This window comes from Fulmarus glacialis, unplaced genomic scaffold (genome assembly GCF_000690835.1).
Source record: "Fulmarus glacialis isolate BGI_N327 unplaced genomic scaffold, ASM69083v1 scaffold2849, whole genome shotgun sequence".
In the NCBI taxonomy this organism is placed as follows: domain Eukaryota; kingdom Metazoa; phylum Chordata; class Aves; order Procellariiformes; family Procellariidae; genus Fulmarus; species Fulmarus glacialis.
The window spans coordinates 17,936-42,405 of record NW_009231223.1 but is presented as its reverse complement, the minus strand read 5'-3'; the positions used below and the strand labels follow the sequence as shown (position 1 = coordinate 42,405).

The 24,470-nt window shown below is 36.0% G+C and overlaps 1 protein-coding gene across 1 annotated transcript in view; it reads right to left on the bottom strand.

Moving 5' to 3' along the window:
• Positions 1–21,448, bottom strand: part of LOC104081641 (regulating synaptic membrane exocytosis protein 1-like) — a gene marked incomplete at its 3' end in the record, with an annotated part of 36,970 nt that extends 15,522 nt beyond the window's left edge. Inside the window, exons 1-10 of the mRNA XM_009584474.1 lie at positions 21,385–21,448; positions 20,534–20,644; positions 18,305–18,404; positions 13,977–14,100; positions 7,196–7,242; positions 5,917–6,029; positions 4,750–4,880; positions 4,253–4,424; positions 3,965–4,121; positions 2,664–2,735 (exon numbers count right to left, since the gene is read on the bottom strand). Of these exons, the coding sequence (XP_009582769.1) occupies positions 2,664–2,735; positions 3,965–4,121; positions 4,253–4,424; positions 4,750–4,880; positions 5,917–6,029; positions 7,196–7,242; positions 13,977–14,100; positions 18,305–18,404; positions 20,534–20,569 (952 nt within the window). The remainder of the gene's footprint in view (positions 1–2,663; positions 2,736–3,964; positions 4,122–4,252; positions 4,425–4,749; positions 4,881–5,916; positions 6,030–7,195; positions 7,243–13,976; positions 14,101–18,304; positions 18,405–20,533; positions 20,645–21,384) is intronic.
• Between the last annotated feature and the right edge of the window lie 3,022 nt (positions 21,449–24,470).

Here is a 24,470-nt window from a genome sequence, read left to right as displayed (position 1 = left end):
GTGGACTTCAGAAGGAGTATCCTCACCAGGCCCTTCAAGTTTCAGTTCAGAAACTCTCAGCTCATTGTAAATCCTATTGCTACAGATTAAATCTTGCAATTTTCTACAGTGATCTCTGAGAAAGTTTGGACCCATGCATTCTTCAAAGGCACACCTGAGCATGCACAGTCCCAAGAAATTTCCATAAGAATCAGTTACTCAAGTGCTGACGCAGTGAATAGAGTCCAATGCATTCAGCTTAATGCTTTTTAACGTTTCCTGTCAGATGGAGAATGGTTTTGTATTGGGTTTGCATGGCAAGGTTTTGGTAGCGGGGGGGTGGCTACCAGGGTGGCTTCTGTGGCAAGCTGCTAGAAGCTTCCCCTATGTCCGATAGAGCCAATGCCAGCCAGCTCCAAGACAGAGCTGCTGCTGGCCAAGGCCAAGCCCATCAGCAACAGTGGTAGCACCTCTGGGATAACATATTTAAGAAGGGGAAAAAATCTGCTGCACAACAACAGCAGCCAGGGAAGAGAGGAGTGAGAATCTGTGAGAGAAACAACTCTGAAGACACCAAGGTCAGTAAAGAAGGAGGGGGAGGAGGTGCTCCAGGCGCTGGAACAGAGATTCCCCTGCCACCCATGGTGAAGACCATGGTGAGGCAGGCTGTCCCCCTGCAGCCCATGGAGGTCCATGGTGGAGCAGATATCCACCTGCAGCCCATGGAGGACCCCACGCCGGAGCAGGTGGATGCCCGAAGGAGGCTGCGACCTTGTGGGAAGCTCGTGCTGGAGCAGGCTCCTGGCAGGACCTGTGGGCCCATGGAGAGAGAGGAGCCCACGCTGGAGCAGGTTTGCTGGCAGGACTTGTCACCCCGTGGGGGACCCACGCTGGAGCAGTTTGTTCGTGGGGACTGTACCCCGTGGAAGGCACCCATGCTTTATGAAGAACTGCAGCCTGTGGGAAGGACTCAGGTTGGAGAAGTTCATGGAGAACTGTCTCCTGTGGGAGGGACCACATGCTGGAGCAGGGGAAGAGTGTGAGGAGTCCTCCCACTGAGGAGGAGGAAGGAGCAGCAGAGACAACGTGTGATGAACTGTCCAAAGCCCGCATTCCCCATCCCCCTGCACCTCTCAGGGGGAGGAGGTAGAGAAAATCAGGAGTGAAGTTGAGCCCAGGAAGAAGGGAGGGGTGGGGGAAAGGTGTTTTTAAGATTTGGTTTTATTTCTCATTATCCTACTCTGATTTGATTGCTAATAAATTTAATTAATTTTTCCCCAAGTCGAGTCTATTTTGCTGTGACGGTTATTGGTGAGTGATCTCCCTGTTCTTATCTCGACCCACGAGCCTTTCGTTATATATTTTTTTCAGCTGTCCGGCTGAGGAGCGGAGTGATAGAGTGGCTTTGGTGGGCACCTGGCGTCCCACCAGGATCAACCCACCACAGGTTTATTTCAAATGGCAAATGGATGCCTTGAAGAACTGGCAGCTGAAAAAAGGCCCCAATTCTTAATACAGTATACTGAAATCTTAAACTTAAGTAAGTCTACACAGATATGCCAGTATCTACATTGCCATAGAACCTATGATTTATTTTAATTTTAAATGTTCACTCTCTCAGCTGATGTAAAAATATCAAGCTTAATCACTTCATTAAAGCAAATATCATTACTAGACATACCTGAACACATTTCCCTCTTAGTAACTCAGGTGGTAAGTGTATTAAAGTAAGGAAAAAACCCAATCAACATCAAAGGAAGGAGAATTTGGCTCAGTAAACATCAAAATGATACTGCATTAATAAAATATGTGATTTATTTGTGTGGTTATATAATGAATAAATAAACTGTCAGATTATTTTAAACACATCAGGAGGATAGAGAGCTTTCCAAATCCCACCATGATTTAATTCAGCGATTTTCATCAGGAAGATCCACAGAAAAACTGATTTAGTGCTGGCAATGACATAGTGACTCTTCAGTTAGTTTGGGACAATTGGGAAACATATTCATTTGACTTGTGGCAACAGTCAAATAGAAGTAGAAAAATGTGGTATCCAAAATGATCCTCAAGATTTTCAGTATGTAAGGAATGCTGAACTAAAAGTCAAAGCACGATAGTCTCTACAAGCATATATTTATGAACATTTACGTAATGATAGTTCATGAAGGCTTATGAAAACTATAAAAGATATAGCCATGCTACATGCATCTTAATCTACAGCCATGCATTCTCAATAAAGTCCATGGGAGACTGCATCATATCTAAGTTTCAAGCAACAAGCAAAATAAAAAAAAATGCTTGCAATAAACACTGAAATCTTAATTACTTTTTTAAAATGATTTTTTTAATTTAATTTATATTTTAAAAAATGCTTGGAACATTACGCAGTAAATAATTAAACAATTTGAACCATCCAGTGGCTCACATATGAAGAATGATATGTAAAAGAAATATCAATGAATGAATAGTAGAATCTTTTAATTCACCACGATTTAGGACAGGTACCATGGAATAATCAGGAAAACTGTTTTTTTCACAATGCACTCTCCGAAACCAGTATCCTCAATATTCCGAAATGTTATAAAGAAAAAAAAAGAAACAAACAAGCAAAAAAGAAGAAGAAGAAGAAGAAGAAGAAGAAGAAGAAGAAGAAAGCAGGACCATGCTGTTCACCCACGCACCTGGAGGAACAACTCCAATACCATCATCAACATCATAATCTGAGATGTCACTATCACTGATTGGCCGAGATCCTGCACAACAGTAAGGTAAACAAATACCTGAACATCTGGTCGTGTTATAAAATGTAAAAATATGTTCATTTAACATACTACTGAAATTAAAAAGATTACTTTAAGTCTAAACAATAGAGGAGGAGAACTAAACTGCAGTGACTGACAGTGGTGTTTCACAAGTCAGCTGAGCCAATTTAACATCTTACAGCTGCTGCAGCCTCCTTTCCCCTTCTCCTTCCCTCAAGTCCTCAGTAATCCTCTACTAGGACAGTTTACCTCACTAAATCAGCAAAAAGTTAACTCAAAAAAAAAAAACAACTTTTGTGCTATTTCAGTGAGTAAGCTGAATCAGCTTGCTGACAGGAGAGGAGAGGTGGCAGCATATGGTGAGAGAAGGGAAGAGGAAACAGCACTGCCAGCTTTTAGAAAAGTTCAAATATCTCATGAAAACTAACCTTTAATTTGCTCACTCTATACATATCCTCATGCAGCAATTACATTTTTATAATTCATTCCTGAATGTGCACCAATTTCCTATGCATTGGCTGGAACGAATGACTTCCATGTTTAAGAAAAAACAGAAAAATAGCTTGGAAACGTATTTTAAAATAATCCCCTACATCCTTCTTATTTCTAAATAAATCTTAAATTAATTTAAATGAACAGAGAAGCTACAGTATTAAAATATTTCAATACATTCATTATTTTAATATGCCTCATACAAACCTGAAATCAGGCTGATGAAAACAACTGTACCTCCCAAATACACGCATACAATTTCTGTTTGCTGCAAAAGTACAATTCTCATCTGATTGCATAATGACCATATTGGAGGCTGAGACTAACTTTATGATGAAAAGTGTTTTTAAGCCTCGTAAGTCTTTAAGGACTTTCTTTTTTTAAATAAAAAGCTTTTAATTATTAAAAAAAAAAATCCAATAATGATGAACATCATCTTTCTATGTAACAGGGAATTTATGCAAACAAATGTTTGAACAATTTTCTTTTGCTAGTGAAAACCAAACCATTTCCAACAGGTTTCACGTACTTAAAAGTTATGTGTCACAGGTGGAAGGCTGCCATGTCACAATGTCATAATTTGCATCTCTTTTCTGCCACACATTTTCATTAAGTTTAACAACTATTAGATAATATTTTTATCTTGTATATGGAAGTTAAATACCGTTACACGATATCCAGCATTTCTAATTTAAAATTTAAAAGACATGAATGGAATTTGGACCTACTTTGTAATTTTTTGCTAGTGCTTTCTCCACCATGAACATGTCTTCTTGGCATGAAAGGTGATGGCTGAGGCAGAGGTAGTGAAGATTCATCATGTGTCTGTAGCTTATACCAATGTGGTTCATCATCTAAAAGTGCTGTCTCCAGTTCTATAAGAATCTAGTAGAAAAATTACCACGTTTTAGTTTTACTTTCAAGGCACACAGGCACAAACACATATATAAAATATATATGCATATGTATTCAAAACCAAACAACGAACTCAGGAGAAATGTGATTGTATGTATCACCTCTCCAAGAAATTCACTCTCTTCTTCTTGTACTCTTGGTTGATCCCATACGGTTATTTCAAGCATTCGTTCTCTAAAATCTCTACGATGTACATGTGAGTAGAGAAAAGTTTGGTTCCATTTTGGCTCTAGACTTTTCTTTACTGTTTTGGTCCTCCTTTTACTCTTATCACTGAAACATAAATATTTGTTGTAAATTGTTTGTAGAGATAAATCACAAAATGCCATCTACTCATCAGCATTCACTGTTTTCATTCTTTCTGATCTGATACTGCCTAAAAGAGAAAAGTATTTGCTGTACAGTAGATCACATTCATCCAAAGTCCACAAAGTTAGTTTGATACTGACTTGCATGATTCAAGTGCAATTTTTTGTTATAATTAATCTAACTACAACAAATTATTAAAAGGAATTCTTTACTTCACAAGCATTCATTTAAAAGTTGATTCAATACATGGTAAATAATAACATAATTTTCTAAACTGAAAAACTACTACCTTCTGTCTGGAAGAAAATACATTTTCACGTAGGGATTCCTGGGGCGTCCATCTACTCTTGGTGGCAAATCTGTTGCTTGCAGAACATTTACTATTAACTGATGTCCCACTTTGTCGTACCACAGTTTAACCTACAAGAATCAAGTTACCAGAAAACATTACTGAAAACGGAGAAAAACCAGAATTTTCAGACTACATCACGTTAACCACAATGTAAAAGTAACCATTGTTTTTTCCAAGAGACAATGTATATATTTTATTTCAAATCCCTTAATATTTAATTAAGTTAGATGGAAAGTATGATGGTATATACCAAAGACTTTTGTATTAACCACAGCTGAATAAAATGGTGGTGCTTGATTATACTTACATTGTTTATTGTACTCACTGCCTAATCTTGTATCTCTGAGTACATTTAAACCAGCATATGACTTAGCTCTGCACCTTAAAAGCTACATTCAAATAGGAAGCCCTGACTGCAGCTAAACTCGAGGCATAGTTGAAATCTATCTACTCTGATTTGTCACCTTGCAAATGTCCATATGAAAAGTATAATATACAGTTAAATCATTTCTTAAGAAAATCATAACATCATGAAATTTTTGAGCCTGACGTATACTTAGAAATTAATATCATCAATACAAAAAAATAAGAATGTACCAAACAAAGTCTAAGTACTCACAGTATATTTAATAAGCACAGCTTCAGTTAGTATTACAGACAGTTCCAGGATGTAGGTGTGTCTAAATTAAAATGCATTACTGAACAGTGTAACTCTTCACAAATACACAGCTCTTTAAATGCGCCCATAAAGAAGACAAAGTGGTACTATGCTTGTTATCTGCGGATTACTGGGCACGTATAGAAGAGTGACCATTTTCAGTGCAGACAGTACAGGATGACAAGTTACAAGGCACTTTTGTGGGCTCCTCTCAACGTAAATTCCTGCGCTCCTTGGTGTATTAAGACAATTCTTTACCTCTGCTGTGATTACAGTAATGGTTTGTGAGTGTGCATAGGGGGTCTTAAACATTTGAAAGATGTTAGTCTTTACCAACAGCGGACATTTCTCTTGACCTCCCAATAGACCTTGGGAATGTGGAGGGCTGAGGGACCAGCACTTCATAGATTTTCATTAACAATTCTGGAAAAACAAAATATGCTCACAGAAAGCTGCCCTGGTAGGACTTGTGGTGCATCCCGCAGGGCTCCAGGGCTGGTTGGAGATATAACAGAAATAGAAGGCCTTTCCATCTTCTGTGATTCAAAAGAACTTGAACCTAAAAATGCATGAGAAACACATGAACTTTCCATCCAAAATTCTGAAGTGAATTTGGATAACTTATGAACTGCTTTTTCTTTGAATTGTATAAAGCTTGTATTTATACACAGTATAACTGGATTAATATACAGAAAGATTTTAAACTGATGTAGATAGCATGGTGAAAAAGACTGTCTGGATACCCTTACCCCAGATTAAACCTGCCATGTTTTGTTTTATTTGAAATAACATATTAAAAAGTGCTCCTCATATAACAGTGACAAACCATACCAAGAGCTTTAAATAAAATATTGTCTTCTGATAGAATTACACATCTCCCTTCCAACCCAAACTATTCTATGATTCTATGATCTCAAATCTTTGATGAATAAACCCATATCTGTTGTATGGATTATACTCCTGGTAGCCTCTGAAATTTTAACTCCCAAGGAACTGGCACACAGGAAGGTACGCAGGACATGCGTCTGGCATGGAGGATGCTCTGGTGCCTGCTGGACATCAGCAGTTCTCCACCAGCGAAGCAGAACCCTCACTAATGAGATGAGCTCATGACAGGTGTAACAGCACTCGGTGGCCCCACAGAACCCTGCCCCAGGGAAGGTTTCTGGTTGCATCTCAGGCAAGGCTCAGATGAGAAAGGACTGGGAGCTGTGGCCCTCACACACTCTAGCTGAAACTGTTCAAATGGGATAGTTAAAAAGAAAACCATTCTTTTGAAGCATGATACACAAAAAGTTCACCTAATCAACATTTTCTTGTTAAGAGAAAGAAACAAGAACTCTGGACTTACGCTGGGTGGTGCAGGAGGTGAAATCCTGACACCACTTGTACCTTTGGCAATCCCTTATAGCTGTTTTCTCTCTTGTGTTAGGGCAAGTAAAGGACTGTTTTGGGCCACAGCATGTATACCAGTATGGTACTAACAACACAAGATATAGAAGAAAACAATAGAATCCTGCTAAGATTTGAAATCTGTATAGCTTTTAATCAAATCTATATTGTTTTGAATTTAACACGCAAGACCAAAACCCATTGAATTTTGTCATACAAAAACCTCAGACCCAATGCAGTCTCTCAGTGCTCATCTTTCAGAAAATTCATAGCTGAAACAATTGTGCTGGGTACAAGACCATGCTTAGTGAATGGAACGAGGTGTGTACTCACTAGACTCTAACGGGGGGTGAGAAGTCTCGGGAATCCGTGGAATATCACTAAAACGTGAATATACACATAGTAATTAGAAACATCGGAGACAACCTTCTGCTGTAACAAATACGTTTCTGGGACACTTAGAAATATGGATCTGTTTCTGTTCTAATGGGTTACAAGGAAAGAAAGGGGAATTATTTAAAGACATATTTTCCACTAGCATTCATGAAAATCATACTAATGGAACTACTTCTTTCAAGTTAAGGAACTAGCAGACATAACAATATGAGCACTACAATGTTAATATTGTGGATGGATTCCACCATATCTTTACAACCAGAACAATAAAGTTAGAGAGCTTTTGGGAAGAAAAAGGTGGCAAAAGGTAGTATAGCTACGGATGTTCAACTATTTTTTGGAGGAAAAAAATCCAAAAAATAAGACATAGATTAACTCACTAGTAATTTTTATTTAAACGTCTCAAGGAGTTCACGGAATGAAACTGATGAAAATGTCTTATAATAATAAAAAGAAAAAGCAAATGAGGTTAGCAATGTTAAACAAAAAAATGAATAATGCATTTCTTCACAGGCTAAACAAAAAAAAAATCAAACCACATTACGATCGGGTATGGACATTTTTCGACATACACATACCCAGCACATATACAGGTATAAGCAAAATCAAACTGGTTAAGTCCACACACATCTATCAAAATTTTGCCATCAAAAAATTTAGTCTTCCATCAAAATCTGAATGATGCTAGCTCCTGACTCTCTTCTGTTCTCAGCAATCATTGAAAATACATTGTGAGAGCAAGAAACGACTGTTATTGTACAAACGTTAGCAAAGCAGCAGAGCAGGAAAATGGAAACAAAGCTCTATGGTGAATTACATGGAAGTATTTTTGTCTACACAAAATAATCCAAAATTGGAACTACAATAACATTTCTGAAGAACATTTACAAGATTTTAAGTCTAAAACTGAGTATTTTAAAGGTATTCAGGCATTTCTCTGTTCAGTGAAACATTATCTTGCTGACTTGGAAGTCAATAAAACTAAGACTTCCGGGTGTATAAAAGTCACTTATATAAAAGAGACACTTAAGTCAGAAAAGCAATGTAACAGTGCCCAATCAATTAGCCTTAAATTTGCTTTTCATGTCCTGCAATTTGAACTTCTAGTGCATGTGTTTTAAAAAACCCTATTTCAGCTCCCAGTTAACGTCTCACATCAGCTTACATCTCATATCACTCCACAAGAATGTGCTTCTCTTTGCTTTGACTTTGTCATTTGAGAGTAATGTGGTTTCCTCAAACTCATGGAAATATAACTGCATTACTTAGTCTTGACATGGCATAGTACTACTTTACAAAAATATGAACAGATTAACGACATGTTGCACAGCAGGGCTGCTGTGCAGACTTCTTCCCCTTAATATTTTCTCCCTTCAATTTCCAAGGCAATTCTCATCAGTCTGAAATATTTACTTAGCATATTCAAACTGATTTTTCTCTTCAATACAACATCAAGCGTGCAATGTTTTCTTGTGCTAGAATATGAACACTTTCATCTGCAGTATAGCATTGTTTGTAATAATATCCCATTTAGGATATCTAAACGAGAGCTCATATGTGCAAGGAGTATTTCAACATGGAAAGTGCAACCTACCGTGTCAAGTTGCATAATTCCTGTATGGGTGAAAAAATGTTAAAGTTGATAGTATTTTCCTCACTTAGAGCTGGCTATACAGTAGTCCTTGCCAGGTAAAGGTAAATGACAAAAATAATCATACCTTTCTTAAGATTTTACTCGTCAGACAGGAAAGAACTGAAAGTAATAATTTTTTAAAGTATTTTTCTAAACTCCTTGTAATTCTTACGAAAAACTGACAGGAACAGTGGAAGCTAGAGCATAAATTTCAACTCCCGACAAAATGCATGGTTTGCAATAGAAATGTTATTTGGCAGCTTTCCCACCCACCCCATTCATCCCCACTATATTAGAGCTTGTTCACCCTCAGGAAATCTCTAAAATTTTATAGTATAATGGGAAGCTTGTATTTATATATAAAATGTATGTATGTGTGTGTGTATTTTTATATATATATATAAAAAATTATTGCTAGGAAATCTTCTCTTCCCTAATATATTTATCTTATTTAAGCACAGCTCTACACAGAACTGCAAGACACAAAAAGCAAAGAAACTAATAAATTAGGTATGCAATACAGTACTGATCACCAAAATCATGGCAGAGTATCCTAACAAGCTCTGTAACAGTTCTGCTTTCTGCTAATGATTTCAAAATGGACATGAAATAATTCAAAGCTATGCTTCTGTCAATATTTAAACTTCTTAAAAATTCAATAATCCACTTTACATAATTATTTTTTAAATATTACATGCCCACAAGAAAATAACTGGTGTTATATATCTAATGACTTTATCAAATGTATGAGTAGTATTTTCTTAAAAAACATTGGCATTTTAATTGAAGAATGAAAATTCTAAAAAGAAACTATAACCTAAAGCTTGTTAGGTAAGAAAATGTGTCTTATCCAGCCTGCTCTTATGGATTGCAGGAAATATTCTAACACTATGATTTACAAAAAAAGCTCTTCAGAAGAAATAGTAGAAACCTCATGACTCACAATATTCAAAACTAGACTACTCAAAGCAAATAGTAAAAACAAAGTAAGAAGTAGCACAACCAGTTATTGAAAATAAGAACAACATTTTGCTCTGCTTTCAGAGCAATGTGAATGTCAGAAAAGTAACGTCAGACATAAAGAGCTGCTGACATCGAGCTTTGTCTTTCTATCTCTACCTGAAAGCCAAAGGTTTTGTTTGATCTTATGTGATGTTACATATGACTATCTTATGTCTGATCCTTCCACACCTCAATGAATACATAAATTAAACTAAACTATACCTTAGAGTGAGACTACTCTGTGCAGATATATGGTTTGTCAGGATCACTATTTTGTAAAACACAGGAACAGCCATAATATCTCTGAGGGCTATAGTCAAGAGCTTGATCACTGAAGACAAACCAAATTCAAATGTGGTTGTAACCCACACTTCTTTAGGTTGCTTCTAGGGACAGAAGCATCGTCCTCTACAAACGCCCTACAGAGTTTTCAGAGTTTCTGACTACCTGTCCCCAGTGCTCATCCTCCTATTTCCAAAACCATTCCTTCCCATCAGAACCTGTAGATCAATCTGCACTTTGCACTAATTACATTACTCGAGCGACTCTCTGGAATTCAGTACTGTCTGTTTTATGATGGAGATTCAACCTCCTTGCGAAGACCTAGTGCACAGTAGCAGTCCCTGCACAGAGGAGCTGAATCACACCAGAGAAACAACAATTTTGGCAATATTATCTGTGGAAATCCAAGCAGAGATAGCTAGCATCTGACAAAGAAAACAGAGACAAATGAAAAAACATTTGTTTTACCTGCACTATCCCACAGAGCTCACCCGAGCACACAAGAGACGGTGAGTTAGTTACCATGCCAGGTTTCTTCTCCAAAAAGCATACTGCCAGAGGATTTTCTATGCTGTCCTATGTTAACTGCCTCTCGCGTTGTATGCATATTCATAGGTAATTCTTCCCCTCGTATTTAGATAGCCAACTCATTAATTCTACTTTTTATAGGTTACTTATCTACCTTGTGTTGCAATCATTAGCATCAATTAGTTTCTATGGAGTTTTTAAGGTACTATTGTGGTTATACTGTTTATTGTCCGTATGCCTTCATCTGCTAATAGTGTTACGTTTCACATTTTTCTCTAATAAACATCCTACAATTATCCATTACTTAAAATTACATTTGCTGGTAGACACAGAAATCCAAATTTACAAGACTGAGCAAATTGTTTAGACATCAATTTTGTAACTGGCAGTCATATAATTTGTGGGCTTACAGTCCTCCCATTATTCACTTAAGCCAAACTGTGTCATGTTTGGGCTTTTTAGACCTAATATGCTAGGACTTTTTAAATAGAGACCATTAAAAGTGCTGGTACATTATTTGCATTATTAATACTGAGAGATGAAAACACTTAAATTATGCAGACGAAATATCATTTTTCAGGTCTTTCGGGAACCTATTTCCCCACAGGAATTTTAGGTGTAATGGATTACCACTTACTGCTGTATCAAGCAGCTTCGATTTTGCTGAGTCAGCACCTAAAGTAGACACAAAACTTTCCTATACTAGATTTGTTGGATTAAATAAAATTCCTCATCATGAATTTGAAACAATCACATAGTTTGGATAACAAGACAAGGAGAAGTTAGGGGGAAAAAAAGCAATCTGTTAATGCAAGCAAGCCATTTCCCATTATGTAACACAATTTACATAGATTATAATTATTTAAAAAAAAAAAAGAAAAAGAAAATCCTATGCAGCATGTTCTTTTTTGTTAACTAATATCAGGATTTCCTTCATTGTACAATGCCTGATATTTTTTTTCTTTGAAGATGACAGACAGGTAAATCCCACTCTGATACAAAACAACAGGACTTTGACTCGTTACTGCTGGAGAAAGGAAGTATCTTTAAATTTCAAAGTTATATGCTCTAGTTGCTTTGGGATATTTATTTGCTTTTCTCAAAAAAAAAAAAAAATCAATCAAGACACAACTCTGCAAGAACAGTGGTGTTATAGTATGTAAAAACCTACATGCCAAGACTCCATTTATCTCAAATTAAAAGCACAATCTGATGTGTTCTATTTTTGCCTATGTCTGGAAAAACATGTATGGGTCATCCAAAGCAAAACTTTATATTTTATTGGTACTATTTCTGGGTGCACTTTTTTACTGTAAAATTCACTGCTTGGATTCAGAAACATTCTTTGATTTTGAATGCACTTCACATTCTATGTCACAGTTCAACAGTTTATGTCTCAGTTCAACAGTTGTGGTATTTTCTCTCGATTTTTCTTCAAGAATATGTCACTGGAATGTGGTCACCTAGTACTTCATTTTTTGAAGCTATTAGATTTATCAAATTCATAAACTAAAATAATTCAACTGGTTTAATAATGAAGTTATCTTAAAAGCTTAAGGATACATGACATTTGCAAATATATTGATAGCAATAAATATATCTAAAGCTCATTATTTAAAATACTAATCTAGCACTTTCCATTTACATCAGTTGTACAAATCAATTTTCAGGTTTTCTTTAATTAAGACATGAAGTTCAAGTCAGGTCCAGTATCAACATTTTTTTTTTCTGCCGATTTAAACATAAAAACTAGACTTCCAAAAATCTCCTTATGGCATCTTATTTTTAATTACAAAGACGTAGGACTGAATTTGCAATTTTCAGTCAGGAATGTCTCCTAATTTATACAGCTAAAGAATGTAAAATAAGATTTCTACTCCCCCACAGTCTCCATCTGGATGGTAATTTTAGCTTTCAACAACCACTATTACTGCATCAAGCTTTCGTTTTCCATTAGAAGGTCAAACTTATAACTGGAATTAGCAACAAATGTTAATTTTATTTAAGTACTTTTAATAGTGATTGCCATTAAAAAGGCTGAACTCATTTGCAAAATATAGCTACACTTGCACAGTACAGGCAAAACCAAACATCAAAAGCCGGCATGAAATAAATGTAGAAGAAGAATGTTTTAGTCAGAAAGAAAATTAATACTGGTTTTTGTTTCTAAAACTGAAAACTTATCATATTTGAGATAGATAAAATTTATAATGAGGATGAAATCTAGCAAATTCAAAATGAAATAGTCATGCATTTATAAGGGGGAAACTGTTTACCATCTACCTACAGGATAGAGACTTATAATGGGTGCATATGAACTCTGTCTGGGAAGGTGACAAACTACAGAGACATTTAAATCCTTTTAATTTTTTTTTTTAAACTAGCCAAGAGTCACTTTTTATTGTTAATCATATGACTCTGTTCCACAATATAAATGTCAATTTACAACATATGATTCACATTCAATCCTGTAAGACTTAGCTCAAAATGGTCCCAATAGAGTCCTGTTCAGGGAAGGAGTGTAGAATTTCACTAAAACAACTGTGACAAATGCAAGGTCAACCTCACTAATCTTATCAATTTGAACAGATTTTATGGTCTTTCTAAGGCTTATTTGGGAAATCAAGAATATAAGAACTGTTACCACAAAACCCCAGACTTGGATTTATAGTAAGTAAAAATTAAGATTATAAACATAACACGTTAATGCCACTTTTTGACAAAACAAATTACCTTTATAAATATGAAGGCATTTTTATTTCCACTTTTGATTTTGATGACGGTATCATTTAAGGCTAAATACAGTCTTTTCAATTAAGAGTTTTGGTTTTCCTTTTTTTAGCTCTTTAAAGAAAGCCTGTTTAAAATCCTACTAGCATTGACTTATTAAAATCCTGCAATATTCAACGTTTGCTGATGCTTCCTTCTACTCATTAGTATTTGTGTAAGTTATTCTGATTTAAGGATGTTAAAAGCCTGAAAAACAGATTTTTTTCATCCACTTGATCCACCAATTTTCGTTTGCCACTTGGCAAAAACCTTGTTAGTACTTTGACCATACAGAAAACAACATTTATGCTTATATACATCACTGCAAAGACCCAAGATTGTAAATGGCAGTGAAGAAAATGGAATATACAGAATGTCAATAGTAGAAAGTGAATCATATTCCGTTATTAAGAGAGAAAAAATAATGAACTCACAAATAGTCCCTTTAAAAGTCCCACTAGTAGAAGTAATAACTGTGCTTAAGAAGCAAGTCTTTAGCCTTACCCAATAGGCCTTGAAACAATAATTTCAACTTGAGGTTCTGATTTTGATTCTAAAATAATGTTGTAAACTTCTTCATTTGTAGCTCCAGGCAAGGGTTTACCATTCCATTCTAGAACTTCATCCCCTTGAATTTAAAGAGAAGTTTATCTCATTTCCATATTCTTTTAGAAAGAAGAGCAAAACATTTATGAAATCTCTATAACCAAGTAACATTGCCCGAAATTAATTAAAAAGCCGTGCTGGAACCCAAAAAAGGTTTTTGAGATAATATCAAGGCTCCTTTCTCATAACACGGGTACAATTTGTACACACAAAACATATTAAAGAAACCACTTGTGCCAACATATTAAGTACTTCCAAAATAATGCAGAACCTGTTATTGTGCTATGAAATGAAAGAGTCTTTTTAAAAGATCCTTTATTCACTAGCAGCAATAAAGTTTGAAAACAGGTTAATCTTCAAAAGTGAAAAATATAAATACCTACAGTTAAGCCTTTAAAAATCATGACATTTTATTACAATTTACCTACTGTGCATTTTGATTTCTCTACAAAAAGGGCAGTCTTCACTGTCTGTGTCAAACGAACCCAAAATAAAAGCAAGGAGTGAGTCACTATCTCCTGAGGATGTTAGCAGGGACAGAAAGAAAAACATGATGTGAAAGTTATTTAGATAACTTTCTTTTTTCAGCTTGCCATTTCTGGAATTTAAATAGTATGTACATTGCATTGTACTTTGGCATTATTATAGAAATGTGAAAATCTTGAAGTACAGTTTCTAAAGAAAGATCATTATATACAATTAAACTGCAGGAACCATAAGGTAAGTTTACACTCTCAAACTCCATCATATGCAGCAGTCAAAACTTCACAACCACTACCTGATGCCACAAATAACTATTGACAATGATTTTATCTTTATTGACACTGATTTCTTGTTAATCAGATTCAGTCAGGAACAACCCTTCAGCTGCTGTCTTTGCTCCCTTCTGAGGAGATCTAAGCCAAATGATCAAACTTGTGCTTGTTAATAAGCCAAGGAAAACTATCCTAACTGAAGTCCTATCTACCAAAACACATGACTTCAATTTCTCTGTATGTTCAGTGATTGTCAGTCCTATTTCCCAAACAGCCTATATCTTGGTATTTTAAGAAAGGACTCCACAGAGTGTTCCACTGGCTTTCAAAGCAGTTTGGCATTCTTTAAAACATAAGGGCTTGCTAATGACAGACTTAATAAGTGAGTTTAATTTTCTACCATGCTGTTAGCTGAAACAGTTTTAAATATTTCATATATTTATTACATAATCTTATGTTGGGGGGGAACAGGAATTAGATATTGCCCAGGAACTTCATTTCAAATTTACACAGCTCAGTGAAAACACACTCAGTTTCTTCTGTAATTCTGACTGTATTTTAAAGCTAACAACTGTTATAAACTAAGATGTTGTTTTTCCCTAAAAAAAAAAAAAAAATAGGTGCAACATGGTTGAAAATCCTGAAAAGGAATGTGCAAGGTCTCTGTATTGCTATTTTAGAGGACTTAAATAGCTTTTTAAGAGTCATTAGGAAATCAAACAATTAAAAAAAAAGAATTGCCAAGATGATGAAACATAAGATTATCATAGTCAGAATGCTAAATTAACAGAAGTGGCTCTAATTATTCTTACTGAAAACTAGATCCAAATGGAGATTTGAGTGAAATGGCACTTCTGCTAGTTCTAACCAGATCACCACCATCCATCTTTTGCTCAGCTTGTCCAGTGCTTGATCTTTTTGACCAGCCAAGCCCTTTTACATTGTCTTTTTCATCTAAGATGCTGTCTATAAGGCTTACGTTCTGATTTCCGCTCTCAGTAACAGGTACGGAAACAGGAAAGCACCATCCGGATACTCAAAACTTGGACATATGCAAAGCCCAACTGAACACGATCCTGTGCAACCTGCTCTAGCTGACCCTGCTTAAGCAGTGGGGTTAGACTAGAGATCTCAAGAGGTCCCTACCCACCCCAACCATCCTGTGATACACTGCTACAAATTGAGGTGAGATGAACTCCCCGGTCTTAAGTCCAGAGTAGCCCAGAGTAGTAGCCTAGAGTGGCAAGTTAGTCAGTCAAGGAGCTGTTAGACACCTTACACTGTAGATGTTTAGGATAACCAAAATACCTGCACAAAGCGAGTTGGCAGAACCTACAGGATACCTGCACTCTGATGGAGCCACTTCTGCTGGGGAGGCATATATTCCAGAATATCTAAGATGCCTCTGCAAAGGAATATTAACGCATCGTAATATTCCCCCACTTACTGATGCATGATCAGCAGAGATAGAAAGTTTTCAGATTTATGCTGCAAATCTCTGAATTTTTTTATATTGATTTCTAAAATAGTAATTTGGTTTGGGAGATACGTCTGGGAGTCAGCTAGTCCCAACCCCTGCTTAAAGTAGGGCCAACATCAAACGACAGACCGGGTTGCTCAAGGATTTAACCAGATGAGACTTGGGTATTTCAAAGGAAGGATACGCAACACCTCCTCTGGGCAATCTTTTCCAAGCCTTAACTATCCTCTCTAGATACAAGAAAAAAGATTTTCACAAACAGGATCTTCCTCATTCCAGCTTGTGTGCTTCTTGTGTGATCAGTGTGCACCTCTGAGAACAGTCCGTTTCTGGGTTCTCTACAGCCTCCCATTAGCCAGGTAAAAACGAGAATTAGACCCTCCCATAGTCTTTTCTTTGCCAGTCTGAATAAACCCAGTATGCCACCTGCTTTAGATTCCTAATCAACTTTCTGTCCCTCTTCCCAACCTGGTCCAGTTTGTCAGTATCTCTCTTGTACTAGAGGAACCCAAACTGGACACAGTACTCCAGATACAGCCTCATGAGCACTGAATAGAGAGCAACAACCACCTCCCTCAACCTGCTGGTGACAATCCTGTTAATACAGCCCTGTACATGAAAGGGTGCTTTGCTGACTCATGTTCAACTTACTGTCCTCCAGCACTTCCAGACACTTTTCTGCCAAGCTGCTTTCTAGCTGATTGGCTTCTAGTGCTTACTGTTGCACTGCATTATTCTGTTACTGATGTAAGATTTCATATTTGCCTTTGTTAAAATTTATGAGGTTTGTACAATTACTCAAAGATTTATCAACTAGCCAAATTTTGGAGGTTTTTCATAAAGACAAAAAAGTGTGTTTTCCTAACAGCAAGGACTCATCCATGCCTTTTTTTGTGTTTTAGTCCCATACAATAGGACGAATAGACTTTCATTCATTGAAAATGTGCGCAAAACAATGTATTTTTTCTGTGAAATTATTTTGGCTCTAAAAATATTTTTAGAAATTAAAAATAGCTTTGACTTAAAAAACAACCTAGACCAGACATTAGAAATGTAATATTTCAGCCCAAATAGTTCAAGATTAGGGGAGAGAAACTTATTTTCTGTAATTGTAATCTGCAGTTAAGATCTATAAATAACGATAATAATTGGTGCTACCAACCCCATGTATATTGACTTGGTAAAAAAAAAAAAATAAACAAATGCCAAAACAAAGTAGGATATTTTTAGAGACTCATCATCTTTTCTACTTCTTTATTACTATTTGCTTCATGCAATTATCCTAAATTCATACAAGTTGTCATCAGAGCTTCTGGATTCCTCAGAAGGCATTGCATAGACTTTGGTTTGCTAAGACAAGACTTGGAAAGTAGTTGCTTAGAGCCATGGTAAAAATATAAATCACTAAGAAGTAATTTTGAAAACCAGCTGCTGTGCACAGTTCTCGCTTCATTTAGAAGCTTGAAAAGTGCCAACAGCACTGACACTTATTTGTAAGTGCAGAATATACATCTTATATAAATGAAATATTTTAAGATCATTTTCTTGAGTTGTTTTCCATTTTTATTTGTAACAATTCACATTGAAAGAAGCACTAATAAAAGTCCATTGTGTACACAGTGCCATCATCCTTCAGGTGACACTACAGTACAAGTAAAGTAACTGTAGTGAGTTTTGTTTGCCACAATGAAACAGTTTGAAAAAATGTTTGCATTGCTTTTCTAAAGTGTAACAAGCAGCTCTTGAGCTAGCAAGCAAAAATTTACCAGTGACACTCAGTCCTGACACCAGCACTCATCAGGAGTGTCTTGTATTTTGCTCATACAGCCAAGCAATTGGAGTTAAAAATAAATTAGAAATGTAGGCAACTGTGGCATTCCATAATAACTTTACAGTATTGTTCTGGACCAATGTTAATATAAATTACCAGCTGCATTACAAAAAGCCATAATTAAAAGACAATATATTTTATATGCAACTGATTGATTTACCTGCTCTGAGATGCCCCACCACATCAGCCAAGCTACCTTTCTTCACTTTGGTAATGAAGGCACCGAGTCGTCCTAATTCTGTCATTTTTCCTCCAACAACCTGGTTAATCATAAATTTGTGAGCTTCCAAGCCACACACCAGACACCACATCAAGCATAAATATATAGACAGATCAGTTTTCACATTATTTTTAAAATTAAACTTAAAATATGCATAAGCAAATCTATTGTCAATTTAGGCCTTACAGAGGCTTAAAGACAAAGTTAAAGATACAAAAAGGCCAGATCTACTTGAAAAGAAGTAAAGCTGACAGAGAATGAATAAAATTGATATTCCTTTTAAGGTGTTTGACTAATCAATCTTATGCAGTTTGTTAAGTATCTAAACGTTGCAGAAAGAACGTTTCTTAATAACCAAGAAAATGTACTTTTTGCAAATAGATGTCTGTGATGTTCTTAAGTTTAAATTGCAAGTGTACATCAAACCAAACATATGAAAATCCCAAAATGCAATTGGTACAACAATTAAAAACTTAGCAAATACACTATGAAACATGGGCAAAAAGTTCACAAGAACATTGCTACTGCTAAAACCCAGGCCCTCTCATCCAAACACATGACAGGACAAAACAGCTTCTGGCTTTTGTTAAACAGAACTGGAGAGAGCTATTTTTGAAGATGACTGCATGATACAGAGATCAGGAAAATCAGAAAAAAAAGGTGCCCTCAAGAGATTAGATTTTTAATAAAGTATATAAAACAAGAAAATGAAGTCTTGCTGACTTTCTATTATTCTCTATCTTACTCTCTCCAGTCAGTTTTTTTGTCAGGAATATCCTGGGAGGAGTTTTATAATAAAACGAAACAGCTGGTTCATTAGGTATTATTTCCCCATGTTGTAATCACAGTAACTAGTAGGAGCTTTAATACAGATATATATCCAAGAAGATGCAGAAGCCTACTTGCCAACAAGGTTGTCACAAGATAATGTGTTAAATTTATCAGCGGGGGCCTTAGTTCACATCATACAAAAATGAAACTTGAAAAATCAAAGAGAAGCTGTCCAATCTGCATTTCCTACTAGGACCAACCTTTTTTCTCACATACTAAAAAAAGATTGCTTGCTGCCAGCAAAAACCAGCCTTGTGCTACAAACTACTAGACATTTAGTAGAGTGAAGCTGTTCTCATCTTCTGTATTCCCACACCACACTATCTCACTTCAAGGTGGATAAATGGCACTTACCCAGGACATGCCATTACCAAGTTTACAAGGTTCTTTCCTGATTTAATTCCCACCATGATGAGAAGAACCGACAACCCACATCTCCGTCACATGCGAGGGACTGAACTATCAGACAATTATATGCAAGGACCAGTTCAGTGTCAGTGCCCTTTGAAGTAGACTCAGTCCTAAGTGGATGGGAATGTTTCATATTTTGCATTGTTTCCATTGTTCTCAGTGGGGAGAGGAAGACACCCACATTAAATTCTCTCAGTCAAGTCATCTTTGGAGCTCCATATAGTTAAAAATATACATGGAGAGAGAAATTCTTGAACTGGCACGCTGTACTCCCCACCAGCTTCAGAAGTAGTGCTCTCTCTCTTTTAAGTGTTCTAGCAATTTAGGGACACGAACCTAAAAGTCCACTACCAATGACTAATTTAGGGATTTAAATCAACTGCACAGCATTGCCAATGTCTTAATTTTGGGGCACCAGATTAACTGGAATTACATTTAATATAATTTCTACTATGCCTGACAAATTTTTTTGCAAATTTTTGTGTAAATGTTTAGTTTCATTCCACAAAATTTCTGTTTCCGACTGGCTGTGTGGATTTTAAACACTGACCTTGTAAACGTTTGTATCCGGATGACATTTATGTATGTGGATTATGACATGAATTACTTCACTGAAAAACAGTAGAGCTAGAAAAGGCAGGACTCCATTAATGCATTTTAATGTGCAGTATATGTCTTCCAGACATGAAGCTGAATAAACATAAGCTTTTTAATCAAAACGGTTCAGCTCCTTTGCCATGGATGAGTGGAAGACTGCATAGAAGGATAATTTATCTGTATAAATTTCAAAACTTATTAAAAATGAGGAATATACTTTTGTCAAATGACCATATAACTGGCGAGTCCTCCGATTTAATGTGTTAGACCTCTGTGTCTAAAGTCAGTGGAAGTTTCTTTCATTCACCATATAAACCACGTAATACCTACTTTTAGCCCCAATAATGCACCCGATTCTTTTGGCATGGTTGTTCTCTTGTTAAGAATAACACGCCCAATTAAGCGATCTCCCTCTTTAGAAGGCTGCCACGTTACTGGATGCTGTTAAAAAAACAAGCAGTGGAATTAAAGAAGTGCAACCATCTTCCTGTATTTAGATGTACATTTACAAACCAATAAAATTTCTGGATCATTATGTCATGGTAGACACAAACATCCTTCAGATGTGTTACATATTGGACCTGAGCTTTCTATTATTATATCTGTTGGACTCCAGCTTCATTAAATATTTATGCCCACTGTAAAAAAATCTCAGCACTAAGTCTGCAGGTAGAATTATAATACAATTCAAAGTTCAATACAATTAAACATTTAAAACAAAACTTAGGTAATAAAATTAAACCTTTACTTTTAAATTCCATGACCCTGAACAGTGCATTCATAAATTCTGTTCTTTAGAATAATATACATGTTATACAGCTCTACCATATGGGTTCACTATATAATAAAAATCCAAATGATCCTTTCCCACACCAAGTCAATAGAAAAAGTCACTAATCTCTCCCAGAGCAGCATCACACTCACAGCTGCTTTTGTGGTGTGTAGTGAAATCCAGTATCATGTCTATAAAAGAATTAAGTTCAAGTTAAAATTCAGCCAATTTTACTAGTATACATTATGATGAAGATTTCTTTCTGATTTCAGTTTCCATGATCCACTAAACCAAATTTTCATATAATTTGAATAGACTAATTTTTTACAACAATGTATCTATGCTGAACTGAAATAATCAGCAAACATTTTAATTCATACTTATGAACCTCTTTTTCCCTATTTCTTACCGAACTAATAGGGGATGTCTCCCTGCTGTGCCACGTGGCAGGATCCAGCCAGTAATAATCCAAGTCACCTGGAAGAATATGAATAGAAAGAAATGTGTAATCTTTCAAACAGAGAAAGATGTATGAATGATTACTTCTGCATGCATGAATTTTAATGTGCAATAGTTTGATGAAGCAAATACAAAACCTGTATTATGATTCAAATTAACTTATATCAACTTGAAAACAATATAGCCTAATAATATAAACCCAAACCCACATAATAATGCATTTATTTGGACCTCTGCTTTTTCACGAATTGCACCTCAGAATCTGTTGTGCACTCCAGCTGTTTTTGACTTTGCCCAGTCATCTTCCAAGAATGGACCCCAATGCATCACATTCACAGCCCTCCTCCTCCCCCCGTCTCCATAACAAACACACAGGACTACAGCTAACGATGACACAAGAGAGAATACTCCACAAAATAGGCACTTAGCTACAATTAAGGACAGAACAGTCAACCACACTCAAGAATCTGCCAAGTAGTTGATCAATACCGTGGCAATGGGTACTGTACAGACAGAGAGGCACAAGAGCCGGTAAAGTGTAACAGAGCACCAGGCAAAACAGCCACACAAATAGAGCAAACAGTGCCAACAGCAGATATGAGGTTGCAATCTTTCATTTAACTTGGGACAAACTTATATATTATGTACATCAAGAATAAACCCATGAATTACAGTGGTCTGGAAGCCATGAATCTGGTGGATAGGGTAGGGGCAGGGTTTGGGAGAAAAGGCAGCAAAGTGTAACACCACAGAGAGTATATATGAATTTATGGAAAGCTAAGGAAACCACAGTTTGACTTAATATATTACAGCTGTAGAAGGCTGAGTTGGTAACAAAAAACTACCAATTTCACTGGCAGTTGTCTGTGATAGAGGACTGATGTAACTGTGCACTCCAAGAAGGAAAAGGATGAGGCAGGAACTGCAAGAGGAAGAGTATCAGGCAGTGCAATTCAGAGTGCAATTTCCTTTACAAAGAGGAAGGGTGCAGGTGATATTGGGAAGGACATAGGAGAATGATGCAGGCTAGAACAGATCCAACAGAAGGATAAATGTGAGACTGATACAGCAGGAACAAGTCTGAAGTATTTCTGTGCTAGCCTACTTTTAAACAGAATATACCTGTGAGCTCTGAACCTTGTCATTATGTCACCCCTTTGGGCATTGCCAAGTGTATTAAAAATGCAATAGTGTCATCAGAAATGAGAACAACAACTCCTTCTAATGCTCTCTTGCAATAACAGTAGTATATAAAAGCTCGATCTGAAATAACCTAGAGGTATTTTTGAATTTTATCTGAGAAAAAGCAGATGATTCTGCCATTTAGCTTACAATGCCTTTAAACACGCAAACAAATAAAACTCCCACCAAACCAAAATCTAAACTATCACTTCAGAGGTTAGTTTTAGACCCTGAAGGAAATACAGTCACCTCTCACTGAGGTTTATATCCATACCTGCACTCCAGGTATTTTTCACCCTCACTTAGGCAGAGAACCTTAGTCATTGGAAATATGTTAGTGGAACAGTTTAATAATACTGCTTTTTGAATTTACAAGTGATTTTTTTTTTCAAGTCTTCAAATTACTATGTCCCAGAGTTAGTTTTCATTATGGAATAACTCTTCACACACTTTCCTAACAACATTCCTACAAACTCTTTACCAATCATTTAAAAGCCACACACCTTGACATCTTGACATCTGCAGTTAAGTACTCTGTTACAGCTATACTTTTAAAAACAATTTCTCCTTGATCATCCTACGTCATTGCTGCTTCTTTACTTAATACCTACTTATGCCATTCTTGCACTGCCATACCCCAGAACTGACTATTTTTTTAATTACACTAAATAATTTCACTGAAATAGTATTACAGAGATTCAGGAATAGGTAAATAACATGCAAAAACTTGCAGTCTAAGAGCATAGTTTCAGAATTTCAGATTTTCTCAAAAAAACCCTACCAAAATTAAAAACAAAAAAACCTATACACAGAGTACTCTCTCCACTGGTAAAAGTCATTAAAAATAACTAGTAAAATAAGACAAATTTAAGACATTATGGAGAGGAAAAAACAACTTTTCTAAGGAGTAAATAATTGATTTACAGGCTTAAACTGCTTTTAAACACTTCTAAACAATGCTTTAAATTTAAAAATAATAAGACCCTATGAAAATATGCATATACTGTACCATTATTTTTGTACATTACTGATATTTTCTAAAACTTAAAAAACATATTTCAACTTAAAGCATATTATTAAAAATGCATTTGCAGTTATAATGCGTGCTTTACTTAAGACCAATGGAGTGAAACAAGTATATGTGTATAAAACCTTTTTTCCTGAGGGAATAATTCAAACGTTGTATCCTACCAGCAATGAAATACTTTTCCTATTAATCGAGCTGCTGCTCGATTACTTTACTCTTGGACGCAGATGGATATAATCATAAATCTACTTTACAAGACACAAATGTGTTGAGTTTTTTTTCTGTGAGAAGTCTTTTGCAGTCTTCAATCAAATTTCAAGATGGGGAGTAAAACTCTAAAAAATTGCTGTTGTTTTTATATCCGCAACATGAGTGCCTTGAAATAAAGAGAAAGCAAAATTCACACCACCAAAAAAACATTTTCTCTAAAATACTTCATCTTCAGCAGCACTACCCATACCAAAAGCTAATGCTGGGATACTGTGATTTCGAGTGAAATCCTGCAAAGCTGAGAAGTGCTGGAAATGACAGTCTTGTCTCTCTTGCAAAGTCAAAACAAGAACAAAATATGAGAAAGTCCGTTATCATGTATGACCGGTTGTCCTGATTTCCAAAGAGTCTTGAATACCAGAGATAAAATACCCCAAGATGTTTTCCCAAATCCATCCAGTCTGTATTCGGAGACTACTGATATTCAGCAAAGAACGCGGTTCTGGTGTTTTGCTCAAATCCAGATGCACTAGATTTGCAGCGGTTACTTAAGACAAGAAGCAGACAGTCTAATGATAAGAGTCAGTCAGCCCATGTTAGGCACTTAATTGAGCCTA